The 18,381-nt window shown below is 43.7% G+C and overlaps 1 protein-coding gene across 1 annotated transcript; it reads right to left on the reverse strand.

The window, feature by feature from the left end:
- Window positions 1–1,614: 1,614 nt before the first annotated feature.
- On the reverse strand, window positions 1,615–18,059 carry ZNF414 (zinc finger protein 414). Its single transcript, XM_060784878.2, has 8 exons — window positions 18,000–18,059; window positions 13,367–13,517; window positions 11,224–11,319; window positions 8,689–8,796; window positions 8,039–8,144; window positions 4,436–4,941; window positions 3,616–3,774; window positions 1,615–2,056 (listed from the first exon to the last, which is right to left on the reverse strand). Exons 1-8 carry the CDS (start codon window positions 18,000–18,002, stop codon window positions 1,977–1,979), a joined length of 1,209 nt encoding a protein of 402 aa, XP_060640861.2. The 5' UTR covers window positions 18,003–18,059; the 3' UTR covers window positions 1,615–1,976.
- Between the last annotated feature and the right edge of the window lie 322 nt (window positions 18,060–18,381).

Consider the following 18,381-nt stretch of genomic DNA (forward strand, 5'->3'; position numbering starts at 1 on the left):
TCTGGAAGAGGTCTCTTGTCCTTCATATTCTAGTAGTAGTAGTAGTAGTAGTAGTAGTAGTAGTAGTAACAAAAACCCCAGAGGCCATTAAGTCCAACACCCTTCTGCCATGCAGGAAAAGCAAAATCAAAACACCCTCAAGAGATGGCCATCTAGCTTTTTAATAATAATAATAATAATAGGATCATAGAGTTGGAAGAGACCCTAGAGCAGGGGTCCCCAAACTTTTTAAACAGAGGGCCAGGTCACAGTCCCTCAAACTGTTGGAGGGCCGGATTATAATTTGAAGAAAAAAAACATGAATGAATTCCTATGCACACTGCACATATCTTATTTGTAGTGCAAAAAAACCCACTTAAAACAATACTGTAATTAAAATGAAGAACAATTTGAACAAATATAAACTTATTAGTATTTCAATGGGAAGTGTGGGGCTGCTTTTGGCTGATGGAGATAGGATCGTTGTCGTTGTCGTTGTGTGCTTTCAAGTCGCTTCACACTTAGTTTGATCCTGAGTGAGGGCCGGGTAAATGACCTTGGAGGGCCGTTTCCGGGCCTTAGTTTGAGGACCCCTGCCCTAGAGCCACCTAGTCCAACACCCTTCTGCCATGCAGGAAAAACACAAAGCACCCCAACAGATGGCCATTCAGCCTCTGCATCATAATAATAATCCTAGTGTTGGAAGGGACTCCAAGGGCCATCCAGTGCAACCCCCTTCTGCCATGCAGGAAAAACACAATCAAAGCACCCCCCAACAGATGGCCATTCAGCTTCTGCATCATAATAATAATCCTAGTGTTGGAAGGGACTCCAAGGGCCATCCAGCCCAACCCCCTTCTGCGATGCAGGAAAAACACAATCAAAGCACCCCCCAACAGATGGCCATCGAGCCATTATAATAATAGCTGAAACCGCAGAGGCCATACAGTCAAACCCCCTTCTGCCAAGGCCTCCATGGAGCACAATTTGAGAACCTTTGCACTATAGGATCCATATATCCCACATAAAGGTGGACTACAAGCTATTAGGAACATTCGGTTCTTGTGGGTTTTTTCGGGCTATAGAGCCATGTTCTAGAGGCATTTCTCCTGACATTTCGCCTGCATCTATGGCAAGCATCCTCAGAGGTACTACCTCTGAGGATGCTTGCCATAGATGCAGGCGAAACGTCAGGAGAAATGCCTCTAGAACATGGCTCTATAGCCCGAAAAAACCCACAAGAACCTAGTGATTCCAGCCATGAAAGCCTTCGACAATACATTATTAGGAACATCATTCTGCATCGGGATAATGAGGCTGAGGATAGACTCCAGGCCCATTTGCTTTCCTACAATCTCCCAGAGCCCTGGAATTTTTTGCAGAAATAACCAACTCAAAACTCAGTTCACATGTCAAAGCAAAACAATATCCGAGCAATGATTCGTATTTCAAAAAAAATGCATAAGTAGGTTTGCTTGTAAGTCAAGGTTTCACTGTATTCCCGCCGATCTTGGGGTTTCTGCTCTATTTTTACGCCCCAAAGGAGGAAAACAATCACCCAATGGTGATCGCAGCCTCATTCCTGCCTTTGCTCTGGAGAAAAAGATGGAGATAAAGACACGGCACACACATTCATTTCTGTACAATTTCTGGTTTTTTATTGGTGTGTCAACCCCCTCCCCCCACAAAAAAAATCCTCAAAAAAGCAGCAATAGCCAACTAACAAACCTGAGCAGAATTGATCCTCCCGTTTTGAGAGTTCCCCCAACCAACCCCACCCTGAGAGCAAGGAAGAATGCCTTTTTAAAAAGATGCACAGAAATGTTCTACATCACATTATAAATAATTATCCTCGTTCCTTATATCCAAACGGCAGCTGATTTGGGAGTGTAAAGAAGGGAAGCGAGGTGCTGGGTTTAGGCTGCTGCACGTTCTGCTGTTTGGAGCCAAGTCTAATAATAATAAAAATTGATTTTAAAAAATGAGCTGTGAGTGCCTCACAACGGCGAAAAGAGGGGGTCCTCCACGTCTGACGGTGTCAATTTCGGGTGGAACGAAGGGATGGTGACTCCAAAATCTAAGAGAAAAGAGTGAAAGGTGAAACAGTGACAACATAATCAGAAACACAAGAAATCCAAATGGAAGGAAAGCGAATATGGAGAAAAGATGGTAGAGTTCAATATGTTGTCTTTGTATTACAGAGCCGGCTCTCCATATCAACAGATTCTGCATTCACAGCTGGGAAATATATATCTATCTATACACCTAATAAAAATGTATGAATGTGGCTGGGGGTGTCCACTTACACAGACAAGCTCCTGCCACAAATACTATAGCTCCCACTCTTCAGGAGACACCAAAGGACCTCCGTCCAATGACAGTGAGCGCCATGAACATGTCCAAAAGCCCTGCCAGTATCCTCCACAAACACCATCCTGCCCACCACCCATGTGAAGGCTTTCATATGGGGACCATTCCATCCTAGATTTTATGTGTTTCCCCCACCAGACATCCCAGTGTTTCTTTCTCCATTGGTGTGGAATTTGCATGACTGCCCACTGTCTCTCCCTTAACCCTTTCCTATTCTTTTCTATGGCACACAGCAAACGGGGGAATTGATCCACAACTGACTGTACTAGAGAAGTTTGGATAGAATTCACCGTGGTTTATAGGAGTTATAGGTCCTGGGATGTCTAGTTCACCTGCAATCTAAGAGCACTCTGAACTCCACCAACAATGGACCTGGAACTCACTCGGCACACAGAAGCTCCATCACCAACAAAACATACTGGAGGCCTTTGGGGGGATTTAGAGGAGTTGTAGTTCACCTAAATCCAGAGAGAGCACTACAAACCCAAACAATGATGGATCTGGACCAAACTTGGCATGCATACCCAATATGCCCAAATTTGAATACTGATGGGTTTTGAGGCGAATTGACCTGGACATTTTGGAGTTGTAGGTCCTGGGATGTCTAGTTCACCTGCAATCTAAGAGCATTCTGAACTCCACCAACGATGGACCTGGAACTCACTCGTCACACAGAAGCTCCATCACCAACAAAACATACTGGAGGCCTTTGGGGGGATTTAGAGGAGTTGTAGTTCACCTAAATCCAGAGAGAGCACTACAAACCCAAACAATGATGGATCTGGACCAAACTTGGCATGCATACCCAATATGCCCAAATTTGAATACTGATGGGTTTTGAGGCGAATTGACCTGGACATTTTGGAGTTGTAGGTACTGGGATTTCTAGTTCACCTGCAATCATTGAGCACTCTGAACCCAACCAAAGTTGGAATTGGACCAAACTTGGCACACACAGTCCCCATGACCAACAGAAAATATTTGGAGGTATTTGGGGAAAATTCAGCTTGATTTAAGGGAGTTGTAGTTCACCTACATCCAGAGAGCACTGTGAATCTGGACCAAACTTGGCACGCAGACCTGATCTGCCAATATTTGATTATTTGAGGGAAAAGCATTTAGAATTTGGGCATGGAACGAATTAGATTCCAAAGTCAAGGTATCACTGTATATGACTACGAGACTGTGAACGACTGCGTTCACAGATATTCTGTGGAGAGGCCTTTGGCGGCTATGACCTTAAACATTCCCTTTTCTCATACTTACCCATTTCGCCATCCAGGCGCCCGGGGGGAGAGGGGTTCTTGCGGTGCTCCTCCGTGTGCTGAGTCATCTCCTCCCGGGAAGCCGTGGAGTAGGGGCACTGCAGGCAGTTGTAGCGGCCCCGGGTGTGCTCCCACACAATGCGGCTGTTGGAGGAATGCCCTGCCAGAAGACAACACACAACAAGCCTGAAACTCTCTGACACTTGGGTGCTCGAAATCTCCGGCCCTTTGGGAGAATGGCCCAAGGGTCCACAGGGCCTCTTCCAACTCTATGATCCAATGCAAGGGTGTCATAAGGAAGAGGGAGCAGGTTTGTTTTCCGCTGCCCTTGAAACTAGGACTTGAAGCAATGGCTTCAAATGACAGGGAAGGTGATTCCACCTGCATATTAGGAAGAAGCTCCTGTAAGAGCTGTTCAGCAGTGGAACTTGCCACTTTGAGTCCCATCCATGTGTGAAAAGCAGGATAAAAGTAAATTAATAATAATAAGAAGAAGAACAACAACTCTGCCTCGGCGTCTGGTGGAAGCTCCTTCCTTGGAGGCTTGTAAACAAAGGCTGGATGGCCATCTGTCATGGGTGCTTTGATTGTACTTTTCCTGCATGGCAGAAGGGGGTTGGACTAGATGTCCCACGTGGTCTCTTCCAACTCTATTATTCTATGATTCTATAATGATTAGTCAGTTGATTATCATGCCTGAGTTGGCTTCCTGTCACTTGGGGTCACCGACAGGAGATGCAACCCTCTCTCAACCAAGACCCGCTCCCTCAACCAAAGACCCAAGCCATTAACAGATTCCCCTGAAACTGTTTGTGGCCCACCTTGGCTTTTCTTCCAGATGGCATTGGAGACGGGGAGGCCTTGTCCGGGCAGGAAGGGCCGGAGGCGGTTCTGGACGGCCGTGGGAGACAAGCCATAGCCCGGTGGGTGCATGTAGGGCAGGAATGGACCTGGGACGGAGCCGGAGAACCTGTCCAGGGTGGACGGCCCAAAGAGGGACTGCTCCAACAATGGGAATGAGTGCGCAGCCGTTGAGGAGATTGGGCCTGGTTCCGTGGAGGAGCTGCCTATGTCGCCATGAAGCTCGATCGGCAACGAATCATCTGGGGCATCTTCCGTCACTTCCTTTTTCATAGGGAGTACGGTGTCCTTCCGGATGCTCTGCAAAACGCTCTGGAGCTTAGGCAGCTCTTCCAGCTCCTTCCCTGTGACAGAAGGGGGTTTCTCCGTGGGGAAAGAATGCCGGCTGGCGGCCGCATCTAAGCAGCTATGGAGGTGCTTGAAGAGCGAGCGGTGAGTCCGGAACCGGGACATGCAGTTCTCGCATCTGTGGGGGGCAAATAATAACACTTCATTTATATTCCACCCTATCTCCCCTAGGGGACTCAGGGAGGATCGCAGTACACAAACATGGCTAACATTCAATGCCATTTTGGACAGAGACGGACAGAACAGAAAGGAGGTATGTTATGTCGATGTCCAGCTTTTTGGTGCCTTGGAGGTTGTGTTTGAATCCAGCCACAGGGGAGTGCTGTAGTTCTATCCTCTATGATAAAGAGCCATCAGGACTTCCTCCTTCCTTTTGGTCACCGGGCATTTTCTGATCTTTTTCTTTATGGTAGCATAAAATACTTCCCTCGCTCATTTAGCAGTACCCAATTTCTCTACTTACAGCAAAAGCTGTTTTCGAACTGCTCAGGCAAGCAGTGAGCTGGGCTGACAGTCGGGTGCTCACATCGACCCGGGACTTCGAACTGGCAGCCTTTCGGTTGGTAGATCTTATCATTTCTGGTGATTTGCCAGCTGTGCTAAAGCTGGTAAGAAAAGGGTGACGTCATTCCAAACCTTTTGTCATCTCCGGGTCATCCCTCAGTCTACAAGAGGCATGGGCAAACCTGGGCCCTCCCTCCAGGTGTTTTGGATTTCAGCTCCCACAATTCTTTACAGCTGGTAGAAGCTAAAATCCAAAACACCTAATATGCATGTGTGCTGTGTGTTGTTATGTACATGTAAAAGATAATAATATAATAATATAATCTATACATATAATAAAAGTGAAAATTACATAATAAAAGTGAAAATGTGTATGCGTGTATGTGGTGGAGGTGTCCACTTACACAGACTCCCACCTCCACAAACAGTTATAGTTCCCACTGAGCAGGAGACACCATTTCCCTCCCTCCACTGATATTGCAGGCTATAGTGAGTGCCATGAACATGTAGCCCAAACCCTGCCTATGTCCTCCACGAACACCATCCTGCCTCCCACACAAGTGAAGTCATTCATGCAGGGACAATTTCATCCTTGATGTTCTGTTTTTCCTCCACATCCCAGGGTTCCTTTCTCTCTCCATTGCTCTGGAATTTGCATGACCTCGCCCAATGTCTCTCTCTTAACCCTTTCCTACCCTTTCCTATGTTACACAACAAACAGAGGAATTGATCAGCAACTCAACAAGAAGTTTGGGGAGAATTCACCATGATTTACAGGAGTTGTACTTGACCTATATCCAGAAAGCACTGTTAACCCAACCAACTAAGGCTCTGGACCAAACTTGCCACGGATGATGGAACTTGCAGTATCTTCAGATACTGTGACCCCCACTGACAATAGACTGGGCCAAACTTGGCACAGAGAAGCCCCATGACCAACTGAACATATTTCAGGGTTTGTGGGAATGGACCTGGATTTTGGGAGTTATAGTTCACCTGCATCCGGAGAAACTGTGACCCCCATTGACAATGGACTGGGACTGAACTTGGCACAGAGAAGCCCCATGACCAACTGAACATACTGCAGGGGTTTGAGGGAATGGACATTGATTTTAGGAGTTGTGGTTCACCTGCATCCAGAAAGCACTGAACCCAGCCAACGCCAGGTCTGGACCAAATTTTCCACAAAGACCCAACATGGCCAACTGTGCATACAGGCCTTGTTTGGGAGTTATTGACCTCGGATCTGGCAGTTGTAGTTCACCCTTATCCAGAGAGCCTTAAATCCAGCCGATGACGGATCTGGACCAAACTTGGCACACAGACCCAACATGACCAACTGCAAATACTGTCAGGGTTTGTGGGTAATTGCCCTAGGAATCTGGGAATTGTTGTTCACTCTTATCCAGAGAGCACTTAACCCAGCCAATGATGGATCTGGACCAAACTTCAGTGATATTACCTAACATCCCAAAACAAACAACACCCTCTTCTAATAATCTGGGCACGGCCAGGTCCCCAAGATAATAATATAATAAATATAATAATATAAATACAATATATTATTATTATTATTAATAATAATAATATCTCAAATATCCTAGGCCCTTGGGAGGAGCCAAATATTCAGAGACGAATCCCAGACTCTTGGACCTAATGTGCATGTGTGCTGTGTTGTTATGTACATGTAAAATATCGTAATATAAATATAATAAATATAATAATAATACAAATAAAATATTGTAATACTAATGCTGTCCAACAACAACCCTGCACACAGCACTCTTCCTAGAGCAGTGTTTCTCAACCTGGGAGTCAGGACCCCTGGGGGGGTTACAAGGTGGTTTCAGAGTGGTCGCCAAAGATCATCAAAAAGCATATATTTCAGATGGTCTTAGGAACCCTTTTGGTAGAGAAGGCAGAAGATCTCTCCGCCTGTCCTTCTCTTCCTTTTTGGAAACAGGGCCAATCCTCCCACCAAAAGCCCTCCTCCTCTGTGATTGGCCGACCTCGCAGCCAAGGGGAGGGCTGTTTCTGAAACTCCAAGCAGGGAGGGGAGGCCTGCTCGGCACATGGCAGCATGGTGCACATGTGCAAGTGAGGGATAGCATGCAAAGCTGGTAGGAGGCACTAGTGAGTCTCTTCAAAACCTGGGAGTTTTGTGTGTGAAGTTTGGCCCAATTCTCTTGTTGGTGGGGTTCGGAATGCTCTTTGATTGTAGGTGAACTAGAAATTCCAGAAACTACAACTCCCAAATGTCAGGGTCTATTTTCCCCAAACTCCACCAGTGTTCACATTTGGCATATTGAGTATTTGTGCCAAGTTTGGTCCAGATCTATCAACTTTTGAGTCCACAGTGCTCTTTGGATGTAGGTGAACTACAACTCCAAAACTCAAGCTCAATGCCCACCAAACCCTCCCTGTATTTTCTGTTGGTCGTGGGAGTTCTGTGTGCCAAATTGGGTTCAATTCCATCATTGGTGGAGCTCAGAATGCTCTGTTATGAAGTAGCAACAAAAATAATGTTATGGTTGGGGGGCACCACAACATGAGGAACTGTATTAAGGGGTCACAGCATTAGAAAGGTTGAGAAACACTGTCCTAGAGGCTGGGAATGTCCCTTTGGAGAGGGGGGTGGAAATTCCGCTCTCCAATACCACCAACGCGCCCCCAGTTTGGAAAGGAACTTGTAATGAGGACTCAGTTCTTACTTGAAGTAGCGGTTGGGCTTGTAATGCACCTTCATGTGTCCCATCAAACTTTGCATGTCAGGGAACAACTCTGCGCAGCCCAGTGTCGAGCAGCGGAAGGTTTTCCCTAGGAGAGAAACAGCCAACAGAGAAAAGGAGGGTGTCACACGCAAAAATATAATATATATTTTCACATTAGGCAGCAACTTGTTCCTCTTTTTTTTAAAAAGTCATCTTGCAATACCTTAAATCTAACCATTTCCAATGTTTTTTCACCTTTGTTTACATGGAATTTTCATTCTTTCCAAGTTGGTAAAGATTGAAACCCAAACACAGCCTCTTTCGTAAGAACACTGATCCAAAGGGCTGCAGTGCTGCCTCTGGGAGAACAAGGTTAGACCAGATAACTTTTAATCTCCTTCCGTGTTTTACTGTAAGCATCGTTTTTTTTTTTTAAAGGTGAGACTTTTTGTATAGTTTCACCTTTGGAACGACTTGGAAAAACCCCGTTTCTCCCCTAAAGTATTTTGTTCCACTTTTGTCCTACTATTTCCCCAATAATTTGTGGATAAGGGAAACATTTTGAAATTTGATGGGCTCACAGTAGTCAATGTGTTCAAGGAAATAAGAGTCCCTCCTCCCCTACCTATCTCTTCCCAAAGGAGGCTCACCTTCCAGGGACTGGGTGGGCCGGAAGTGGGCACGCATGTGCTCCAGGAGCTCCGGCATGGAACGGCAGGCCAGGCGGCATCCATCTCCAGTGCATTGGTAGCGCTTTCCTGGAGGAATAGAGACCAAGGCCGTTGAATTGCATAGAATCCTAGAGTTAAAAGAGACCTCCAAGGGCCATCTACTCCAACCCTAAATAGGTTGGTAGATAGACCGACTCTTAAGAGTTGGAAGAGACCCCCAAGGGCCATCCAGCCCAACCTCCTCTAGATAGATGGACTCTTAAAGTTGGAAGAGACCTCCAAGGGCCATTATTCAACCCCAGATAGATAAATAGATAGATAGATGGATGGATGGATGGATGGATGGATGGATTGATTGATCGATGGACTCTTAAGAGTTGGAAGAGACCTCCAAGGGCCATTATTCAACCCTAGATAGATAGATAGATAGATAGATAGATAGATAGATAGATGGATGGATGGATTGATTGATCGATGGACTCTTAAGAGTTGGAAGAGACCTCCAAGGGCCATCCAGTCCAACCCCCTCTAGATAGATAGATAGACAGACAGACAGATAAGACTTCCAAGGGCCATCCAGTCCAATCCCCTCTAGATAGGTAATTAAGTAGATAGATTGACTCTTAAGAATTCGAAGAGACCTCCAAAGGCCATTATTCAACCCCAGACAGATAGATAGATAGATAGATAGAGAGATGGATTGATCGATGGACTCTTAAGAGTTGGAAGAGTCCTCCAAGGGCCATCCAGTCCAACCCCATCTAGATATATAGATGGATGGATTGAGTCTTAGAGTTGAAAGAGACCTCTAAGAGCCACCCAGTCCAATCCCCTCTAGATAGATAGATAGATAGATAGATAGATCAAACCTCAAGAGTTGGAAGAGACCCTGGGCCATCCAGTCCCAACCATCTTCTGACAATCAGAATACCATTAAAGTCCTCCCAACAGATGGCCACCCAGCCTTATAGACATTGAATGGTTAATAAAGAAATAAGATTATGGTACCATAGAATCCTAGAGTTGGAAGAGACCCCAAGGGCCATCCAGTGCAACCCCCTTCTGCCAGGCAGGAAGATATCATTACTATATTATCACCATCATCATCCTATAGTTGTCATCATCATAATCATAATCATCCTACAGTTGGAAGAGACCCCAAGGGCCATCCAGTTCAATCCGCTTCTGTCAGGCAGGAAGGACACAATCAAAGCCTTCCCAACACATGGCCATCTATCCTTATAGACTGGCCATCCAATTCAACTTCATTCTACTGTGCAGGGACACCATCCAATCCCTCCTGATAGATGGCCATCCAATCCATTTTCATTCTACTATGCAGGAAGACACCCTCCAAGCTCTCCCAACATATGGCCGTTCAGAATCTACTAAAAACACACATCATAAAATCCTACAGTTGGAAGAAATTCTAAGGGACATCCAGTCCAACCATCTTCTGACAAACAGGGAGGACACCATCAAAGCCCTCCCAATGGATGATCTTCCAGACTCATACACATTAGAAGATTCATGGAGAGAAATACAGCTATAGGGTTCTAGAATCCCAGAGCTGGAAGAGACCCCATTTCAACTCATTTCTGGTTGCTTGGGAGTTGCTGTTCAAAACAGACCGCACACTATCTCATATACACTATAAATGCCGAATTGACTAGATATTAATATTGAAATACGTCTGTTAAAACCAAATTAAGACAAAGAAAGGCAGCCAGTTGCTTGAGTTCCAGTTAACCGAGATCCCACTATATAAGGAAATTATAGACAGAGTTTAATCTATGCTAACAATCTTGCCATCACTGCCCAAGCAGGGAGCTCCGAAGCTTTAGGTGCTCTTACTGCCTATTACAAGGAAAGCCAGCTGATTCTAAATACATATAAAACACAGACAAGCATCTCAAGCTCTGAGGAATACCTGGAAAGAAATCCCACTGGTGCACTGTGGTGCGCCAACATGCCTGGGAGTTACTCTGGACTGTGCTCTGACTTACAAGAAGCACTGTTTGATTATCAAGCAAAAAGTGGGTACTAGAAATAACACTGCACGAAAGCTGACTGGCACAACCTAGAGATCACAACCAGACACAATGAAGACATCTGCCCTTGTACTTTGCTGCTCTACTGCTGAGTACGCATGCCCAGCGAGGAATACATCTCACCACATTAAAACAGTGGACGTGGCTCTTAATTAGACATGCTGCATTATCACAGGATGTCAACACCCTACACCACTAGAGAAATTATACTGTTTAGCCGGTATTGCACTACCTGACATCCATCGGGAAGTAGCAGCCAATAATGAAAGAACCGAAGCATTGACATCTCCGGCCCATCCTCTATCAGGATATCAGCCAGCATGACAACAATTTAAATAAAGAAACACCATCTAAGATCTACAGAGATACTCGCAGGAACACCTCAGCAAGCGAGAGTCCAAAACCTGGAACCTCAATCAGTGGCTGAGCCCAGATGAGAAACTCCCACCTGGGCATGTCTTACCTGGGGCAGGTCTGTGTTTTGGAAGCCGCAGGTCCTGGTTTCGAATACCACTCGAATGCTGGCTCTGGATGCCCCAAAGCCCAACATTGTGAGAACCTGAAGGGAGAAAGGAGCCCATTTGTCAGTGAAGATGGTGTTTATGCCTCCTAAAAACCCTTCCCTTTCTACTTGCAAAAATATGAAACTCTGCCTGAGAAATGGGCAAAGAAACCCAGCTGCTCTTGAGCCTAACATCATGATTACTGTTGTTGTTGCTATATTTATACCCCACTTTATCTCTACTGAAGGAGACTCAAAGCTGCTTAACATAAAAGCATTAGCATCCAGTTAAATATATATGAATACGCAAACATTAAAACAGAATTAAATAAAAATATTATTTAAAAATTCACAGTTAATATTCAAAGTTTAAAAGTTATTAAATTATCCTTACAATAAGATATTGAATGAGATCTGCACAGCTGGAAAGGTATACAAGTGTTGTGGCATTATAAAATTTATTATTATTATTATTATTATTATTATTATTAATGTCCCACTTTTTTCCTTCACAAAGGAGACTCAAACCAGCATTATAAAATTATTATTATTATTATTATTATTATTATTATTATTATTATTATTATCCCACTTTTTCCCACCACAAAGGAGACTCAAACCGGCATTATAAAAATATTATTAGTTTAATTTATATTATTATTATTGTAAACTGTATGCTAATGCTTTCATTTTGAGCTGTTTTAAGTTTCCTTCTGGAGAGATAAAGCAAAGTATAAATTATTATTATTCTTGTTATTATTACCCTGCTTTTTCTCTCCACAAAGACGACTCAAACCGGCATTATACAATATTATTAAGTTTTTATTATTTATTTATACCCCACTTTTTCTCTCTGCAAAGGAGACTCAAACCAGGATTATACAATTATTATGTCTATTTATATTATGCAATTATTATTATGTTTATTTATATTATTTATGCTCTACTCTTCCCTCTACAAAGGAGACTCAAACTAGCATTATAAAAATATTATTATGTTTATGTAAATAATAATAATAATAATAATCATAATTTATACCCTGCTTTTTCCCTCCACAAAGGAGACTCAAACCGACACTATAAAATAATATTATTATTATTATTATTATTATTATTATTATTATTTATACCTCACTTTTTCCCTCTGCAAGGGAGATTCAAACTAGCTTTATAAAACTAAGATATCAAAAGAAATTTGCACAACTCAAAAGATCTACAATGTTGCTTAAGTGCAGAATTCAGCCACTAAGATAATGATGATAATATTTCTTATCCGCCTCTCCTTGTGGCTTGAGGCAGGTGTCACAGCACAGTCAAAACATGTTGTAAAAATTCTACAAACACACATATTAAAATGTAGTTCTAGAAAAGAGTCAATATACACAGCTTTCTATATATATGACACTGGGAACATTAAGACCAGAAATTCACAACATTATAAGCCGAAAGTCCAAAATATGGAGTTGGATATATATATATATATATATATATATATATATATATATATATGATGCTGAAAACATTAAGACCAGAAATTCATAATATTGAAAGCAGAAAGTCTATAATATGGCTTCCTATATATATGACGCTGAGAACATTAAGAGCAGAAATTCACACAGAGAAGCCATTGTAATCCACAAGCACGTGGATAATTTCAACGGAAAGGAGGAAACCATGAAAAGAAACAAAATCTGGCTACTAGTATTTTTTTAAAAAGCAACAACACCAGAATCAAGACAAGTAAATAAGGAACACCATTCAGAAAAAGGAGAACTCCAGACAACAAATAGCCAAGCTGTGCAAATGCCTTCACTGATTGACTTTGCAAACTTCATGGCTACTCAATGCTATTCAAGCTTACTAATTGCAACATTCACACTTACTTCAAAACAGACAAGGGTTCTTTCTCCCACCCTGGACATTATTCCACAAGTGTGTGTGTGTGTGTGTGTGTGTGTATGTATGTATATATATATATACACACACACACACACTCAGCTTGCCTCACTTCCAACAGACCACTAAACACTCCATATTGCAAGGGCATATATATATACACACTCCCTTATTGGGAAGGGATCATCCAATGTTGACTTATATTTACCGCTCAAGGAAGGCCTGGGGGGCATTTCCAGCACCGGCGGCAGCAACTTCTCCTCCTGGGCTTTGCCTCTGATGCGGGTGGGGGAGACCCCAGGTTCGGGAAGTGGCAGCTCTGCGTCTGGGAGAGTGGATGCCGTGGCGGGGGTCTTCTCCTGGAGAAAGCAGAGCCAGAGGGAGAGGAACAAAAGAAAAACATCAGGCAAAGAGGAACAGCACTGGCCTTCCAATCTCCCCTGCCTGTACGATGGATGCCTTGCCAACATAGGCTGGGCTAGACAATTGTTTCTTCAATAGGGTGATTCTCGGCAGTGTCAGAGAAGCATAGAATCAGAGAAATGGAAAAGAGAGAGAGAGACAGCAGATAGATTCCCAGAGCTGGAAGAGATCCCAAGGGCCATCCAGTCCCATCCCTTTAGGTAGGTAGGTAGAGATAGAGATATATAATCCTAGTGTTGGAAGAAAGAGACAGAATCCTAGACCTGGAAGAGACTCCCCCGGGGGCATCCAGTCCAATGCCCTTAAGATAGACTGACAAATACACTGATAGATAAAATCCCAGAGTTGGAAGAGAGACCAAGGGCCATTCAATCCCATCTCTTCGGAGGTGGGGGGGGGGGGGGGAGGGGGGAGAGAGAGAGAGAGCTCTAATCCTAGAGTTGGAAGAAAGAGAGAGGAGAGAGAATTCAAGACCTAGAAGAGATCCCCAGGGCCATCCAGTCCAATGCCCTTTAGATAGATAGAACAACAGATAGATAGATAGATAGATAGATAGATAGATAGATAGACAGACAGACAGACAGACAGACCGACCAATAAGTAAACAAAATCCCAGAACTGGAAGAGAGCCCAAGAGCCATCCAGTCCAACCTCGTAGATAGATAGAATCAAACAATGCTAGAGCCATTAAGTCCTAAGATGGTTGGACAGATTAAAGGATGGAGGGATAGATGGATGGAAGGATAGATGGAGAGATGGCTGGATGCATGGATGGAGAGAGCCATCCATGCATCTACAGTTGGAATCACAGAATCCTACAGTTGGAAAAGAGCCCAAGGGCCATCCAGTCCAACCTCGTAGATAGAGAGAATCAAACAATCCTAGAGCCATTAAGTCCTAAGATGGTTGGACAGATTAAAGGATGGAGGGATAGATGGATGGAGGGATAGATGGAGAGATGGCTGGATGCATGGATGGAGAGAGCCATCCATGCATCTACAGTTGGAATCACAGAATCCTACAGTTGGAAAAGAGCCCAAGGGCCATCCAGTCCAACCTCGTAGATAGAGAGAATCAAACAATCCTAGAGCCATTAAGTCCTAAGATGGTTGGACAGATTAAAGGATGGAGGGATAGATGGATGGAGGGATAGATGGAGAGATGGCTGGATGCATGGATGGAGAGAGCCATCCATGCATCTACAGTTGGAATCACAGAATCCTACAGTTGGAAAAGAGCCCAAGGGCCATCCAGTCCAACCTCGTAGATAGAGAGAATCAAACAATCCTAGAGCCATTAAGTCCTAAGATGGTTGGACAGATTAAAGGATGGAAGGATAGATGGATGGAGGGATAGATGGAGAGATGGCTGGATGCATGGATGGAGAGAGCCATCTATGCATCTACAGTTGGAATCACAGAATCCTACAGTTGGAAAAGAGCCCAAGGGCCATCCAGTCCAACCTCGTAGACAGAGAGAATCAAACAATCCTAGAGCCATTAAGTCCTAAGATGGTTGGACAGATTAAAGGATGGAGGGATAGATGGATGGAGGGATAGATGGAGAGATGGCTGGATGCATGGATGGAGAGAGCCATCCATGCATCTACAGTTGGAATCACAGAATCCTACAGTTGGAAAAGAGCCCAAGGGCCATCCAGTCCAACCTCGTAGATAGAGAGAATCAAACAATCCTAGAGCCATTAAGTCCTAAGATGGTTGGACAGATTAAAGGATGGAGGGATAGATGGAGAGATGGCTGGATGCATGGATGGAGAGAGCCATCCATGCATCTACAGTTGGAATCACAGAATCCTACAGTTGGAAAAGAGCCCAAGGGCCATCCAGTCCAACCCTGATAGAAAACTAGATAGACAGACAGACAGAAAGAATCATACAATCATCGAGTTGGAACACAGCTCAAGAGTCATCAAGTCCTAAGATGGACAGATGGATGGACAGATAAAATCACAAAATCCTACAGTTGGAAAAGAGCCCAAGGGCTACCCAGTCCAACCCTGATAGATAGATAAATAGATAGATAGACAGACAGAATCATACAATCCTAGAGTTGGAACACAGCTCAAGAGTCATCAAGTCCTAAAATGGATGGTTAGACAGATGGATGGATAGATGGAAGGATGGATGGAGAGATAGATGGATGGAAGGACGGACAGAAAGATGGACTAATAATATCACAGAATCCTAGAGTTGGAAAAGAGCTCAAGGTCCATCCGTTCCTAAAATAAACAAATGGATGGATGGTTATGTACGATGGATAAAATCATACAATCCTAGAGTTGGAAGAGAGGCCAAGTGCCATCCATTACTATCCATTATTAAGTATGACTATTATTATCAGTGTTACAATTATTATATTCCTAATGCTATTAGTGCTGCTACTGTTATTATTTCTATATTTATTATTGATTACATTTATATTCCGTCTTCTCACCCCGAAGGGGACTCACCATATTATCGACAAGCATTCCATGCCGGAACATAAAATAACTATAAATATACACAAACACTAAAAACAGTTACATCTACTTTAAATCAGATGTTTAAAACCATCTCAAAACAGCAGCACTAATAGCAATAATAACAATAATAATAATAACACCAATAATAATAATAATAATAATAATACGACAGCAGTGTTAACTTCAACAATAAATATAAGAATGATAGCAATAACAGTACTGGGTTGTTGTAGGTTGTTTTGGGCTGTATGGCCATGTTCTAGAGGCATTCTCTCCTGACGTTTCGCCTGCATCTATGGCAAGCATCCTCAGAGGTAGTGAGGTCTGTTGGAACTAGGAAAAAGGGGTTTATATATCTGTGGAATGACCAGGGTGAGACAAAGGACTCTTGTCTGCTGGAGCTTTGTCTCCTTTGTCTCACCCTGATCATTCCACAGATATATAAACCGTAGAGATGTTCAATGTATTGTCGAAGGCTTTCATGGCTGGAATCACTAGGTTCTTGTGGGTTTTTTCGGGCTATAGAGCCATGTTCTGGAGGCAATTTTTCTCCTGACGTTTCGCCTGCATCTATGGCAAGCATCCTCAGAGGTAGTCAGGCATTCTCACTACCTCTGAGGATGCTTGCCATAGATGCAGGCGAAACGTCAGGAGAAATGCCTTTAGAACATGGCCCTATAGCTCGAAAAAACCCACAAGAACCTAGATATATAAACCCTTTTTCCTAGTTCCTACAGACCTCACTACCTCTGAGGATGCTTGCCATAGATGCAGGCGAAACGTCAGGAGAGAATGCCTCTAGAACATGGCCATATAGCCCGAAAAAAACCCACAAGAACCTAGATATATAAACTCTTTTTCCTAGTTCCAACAGACCACACTACCTCTGAGGATGCTTGCCATAGATGCAGGCGAAACGTCAGGAGAGAATGCCTCTAGAACATGGCTCTATAGCCTGAAAAAACCCACAAGAACCTAGATATATAAACCCTTTTTCCTATTTCCAACAGACCTCACTACCTCTGAGGATGCTTGCCATAGATGCAGGCGAAACGTCAGGAGAGAATGCCTCTAGAACATGGCTCTATAGCCTGAAAAAACCCACAATAACCTAGATATATAAACTCTTTTTCCTAGTTCCAACAGACCTCACTACCTCTGAGGATGCTTGCCATAGATGCAGGCGAAACGTCAGGAGAGAATGCCTCTAGAACATGGCTCTATAGCCCGAAAAAACCCACAATAACCTAGATATATAAACTCTTTTTCCTAGTTCCAACAGACCTCACTACCTCTGAGGATGCTTGCCATAGATGCAGGCGAAACGTCAGGAGAAAATGCCTCTAGAACATGGCCATACAGCCCGAAAAAACCTACAACAACCCAGTGATTCCGGCCATGAAAGCCTTCGACAATACAATAGCAGTACTGATAGCAATAAAAAATAATAATACTGGTAATAATAATAATAGGAATAATATAGCAGCATTAATACCAACAATATAGGAATTATAACCATAACAGTATTAATAGCAGTTAGATTAATCAGAATCATAACTGCTAATAATAACAAAGGGAATAATCTGGCAGCAGAATTCATACTAACAATAAAGGTAGGAATAATAACAACAGAAGTATTAATAGCAGTCATCATGATAATAGAAATAATAGAAGTAATAAGAACCATCACAGTGCTATTAATAGGAGCATAACAATCGTGCAAATCATAAACAATAACAAATGGCTAATAATGAATATGCGTTGACTCCTCCCCCCTTCCCATAGAGTTCAATGGGAGAGGCCTCAAGTTCGTGACACGCAACTTCGCCCGTGAACGTGTGAAGGGGCCATTCTTGCGTGTATCACAGAAGTTTAGGGTGCCCTCAAGCGAGGCAAAGGGGGTTCCAAGGCCCCAAGTGAGAAAAAGGGGGCTCACCATGGTTCTCTCCAGCGTCGAATGAGGAGGATGAGGGGAACCGGAAGTGGCTGGAGGAATAGAAACAGCGCCTCAAAAGGTCGAAGCAGGAATGGCGGTTTTTTTCCCAATCTAAATAGAACACAGCGTGGAAGCGGAGTAGCTTCAGCGCATGCGCTGAAGGGAAACAGGCAGGAGGGACACAGCGCTCCCAGCGGCCGCGGCGGGAACGACAGGGCTTTTACTAAACAGACCCTAGCGTGAAGGCTCTTAATGAGAGTTTCATCTATGCTGATGATCGTGCCATTACCGCTCAAGCAAGGAGCTTTGAGATGGTTGAACAGAAGCTCTCCGAAGCTCTAGGTGCTCTTACTGCCTATTACAGGGACAACCAACTGATCCC

This window comes from Anolis sagrei, chromosome X (genome assembly GCF_037176765.1).
Source record: "Anolis sagrei isolate rAnoSag1 chromosome X, rAnoSag1.mat, whole genome shotgun sequence".
NCBI classification, from domain to species: domain Eukaryota; kingdom Metazoa; phylum Chordata; class Lepidosauria; order Squamata; family Dactyloidae; genus Anolis; species Anolis sagrei.

Bases quoted from the DNA above. Each gene is read 5' to 3' on its own strand.
- ZNF414 (XM_060784878.2), bottom strand. The intron at 11,320-13,366 runs GTAAATATAAGT...TTCTCCCTTCAG, and splicing joins CCCCAGGCCTTCCTTGAGCG to GTTCTCACAATGTTGGGCTT. The intron at 4,942-8,038 runs GTAAGAACTGAG...TGCCCCCCACAG, and splicing joins AAGCCCAACCGCTACTTCAA to ATGCGAGAACTGCATGTCCC.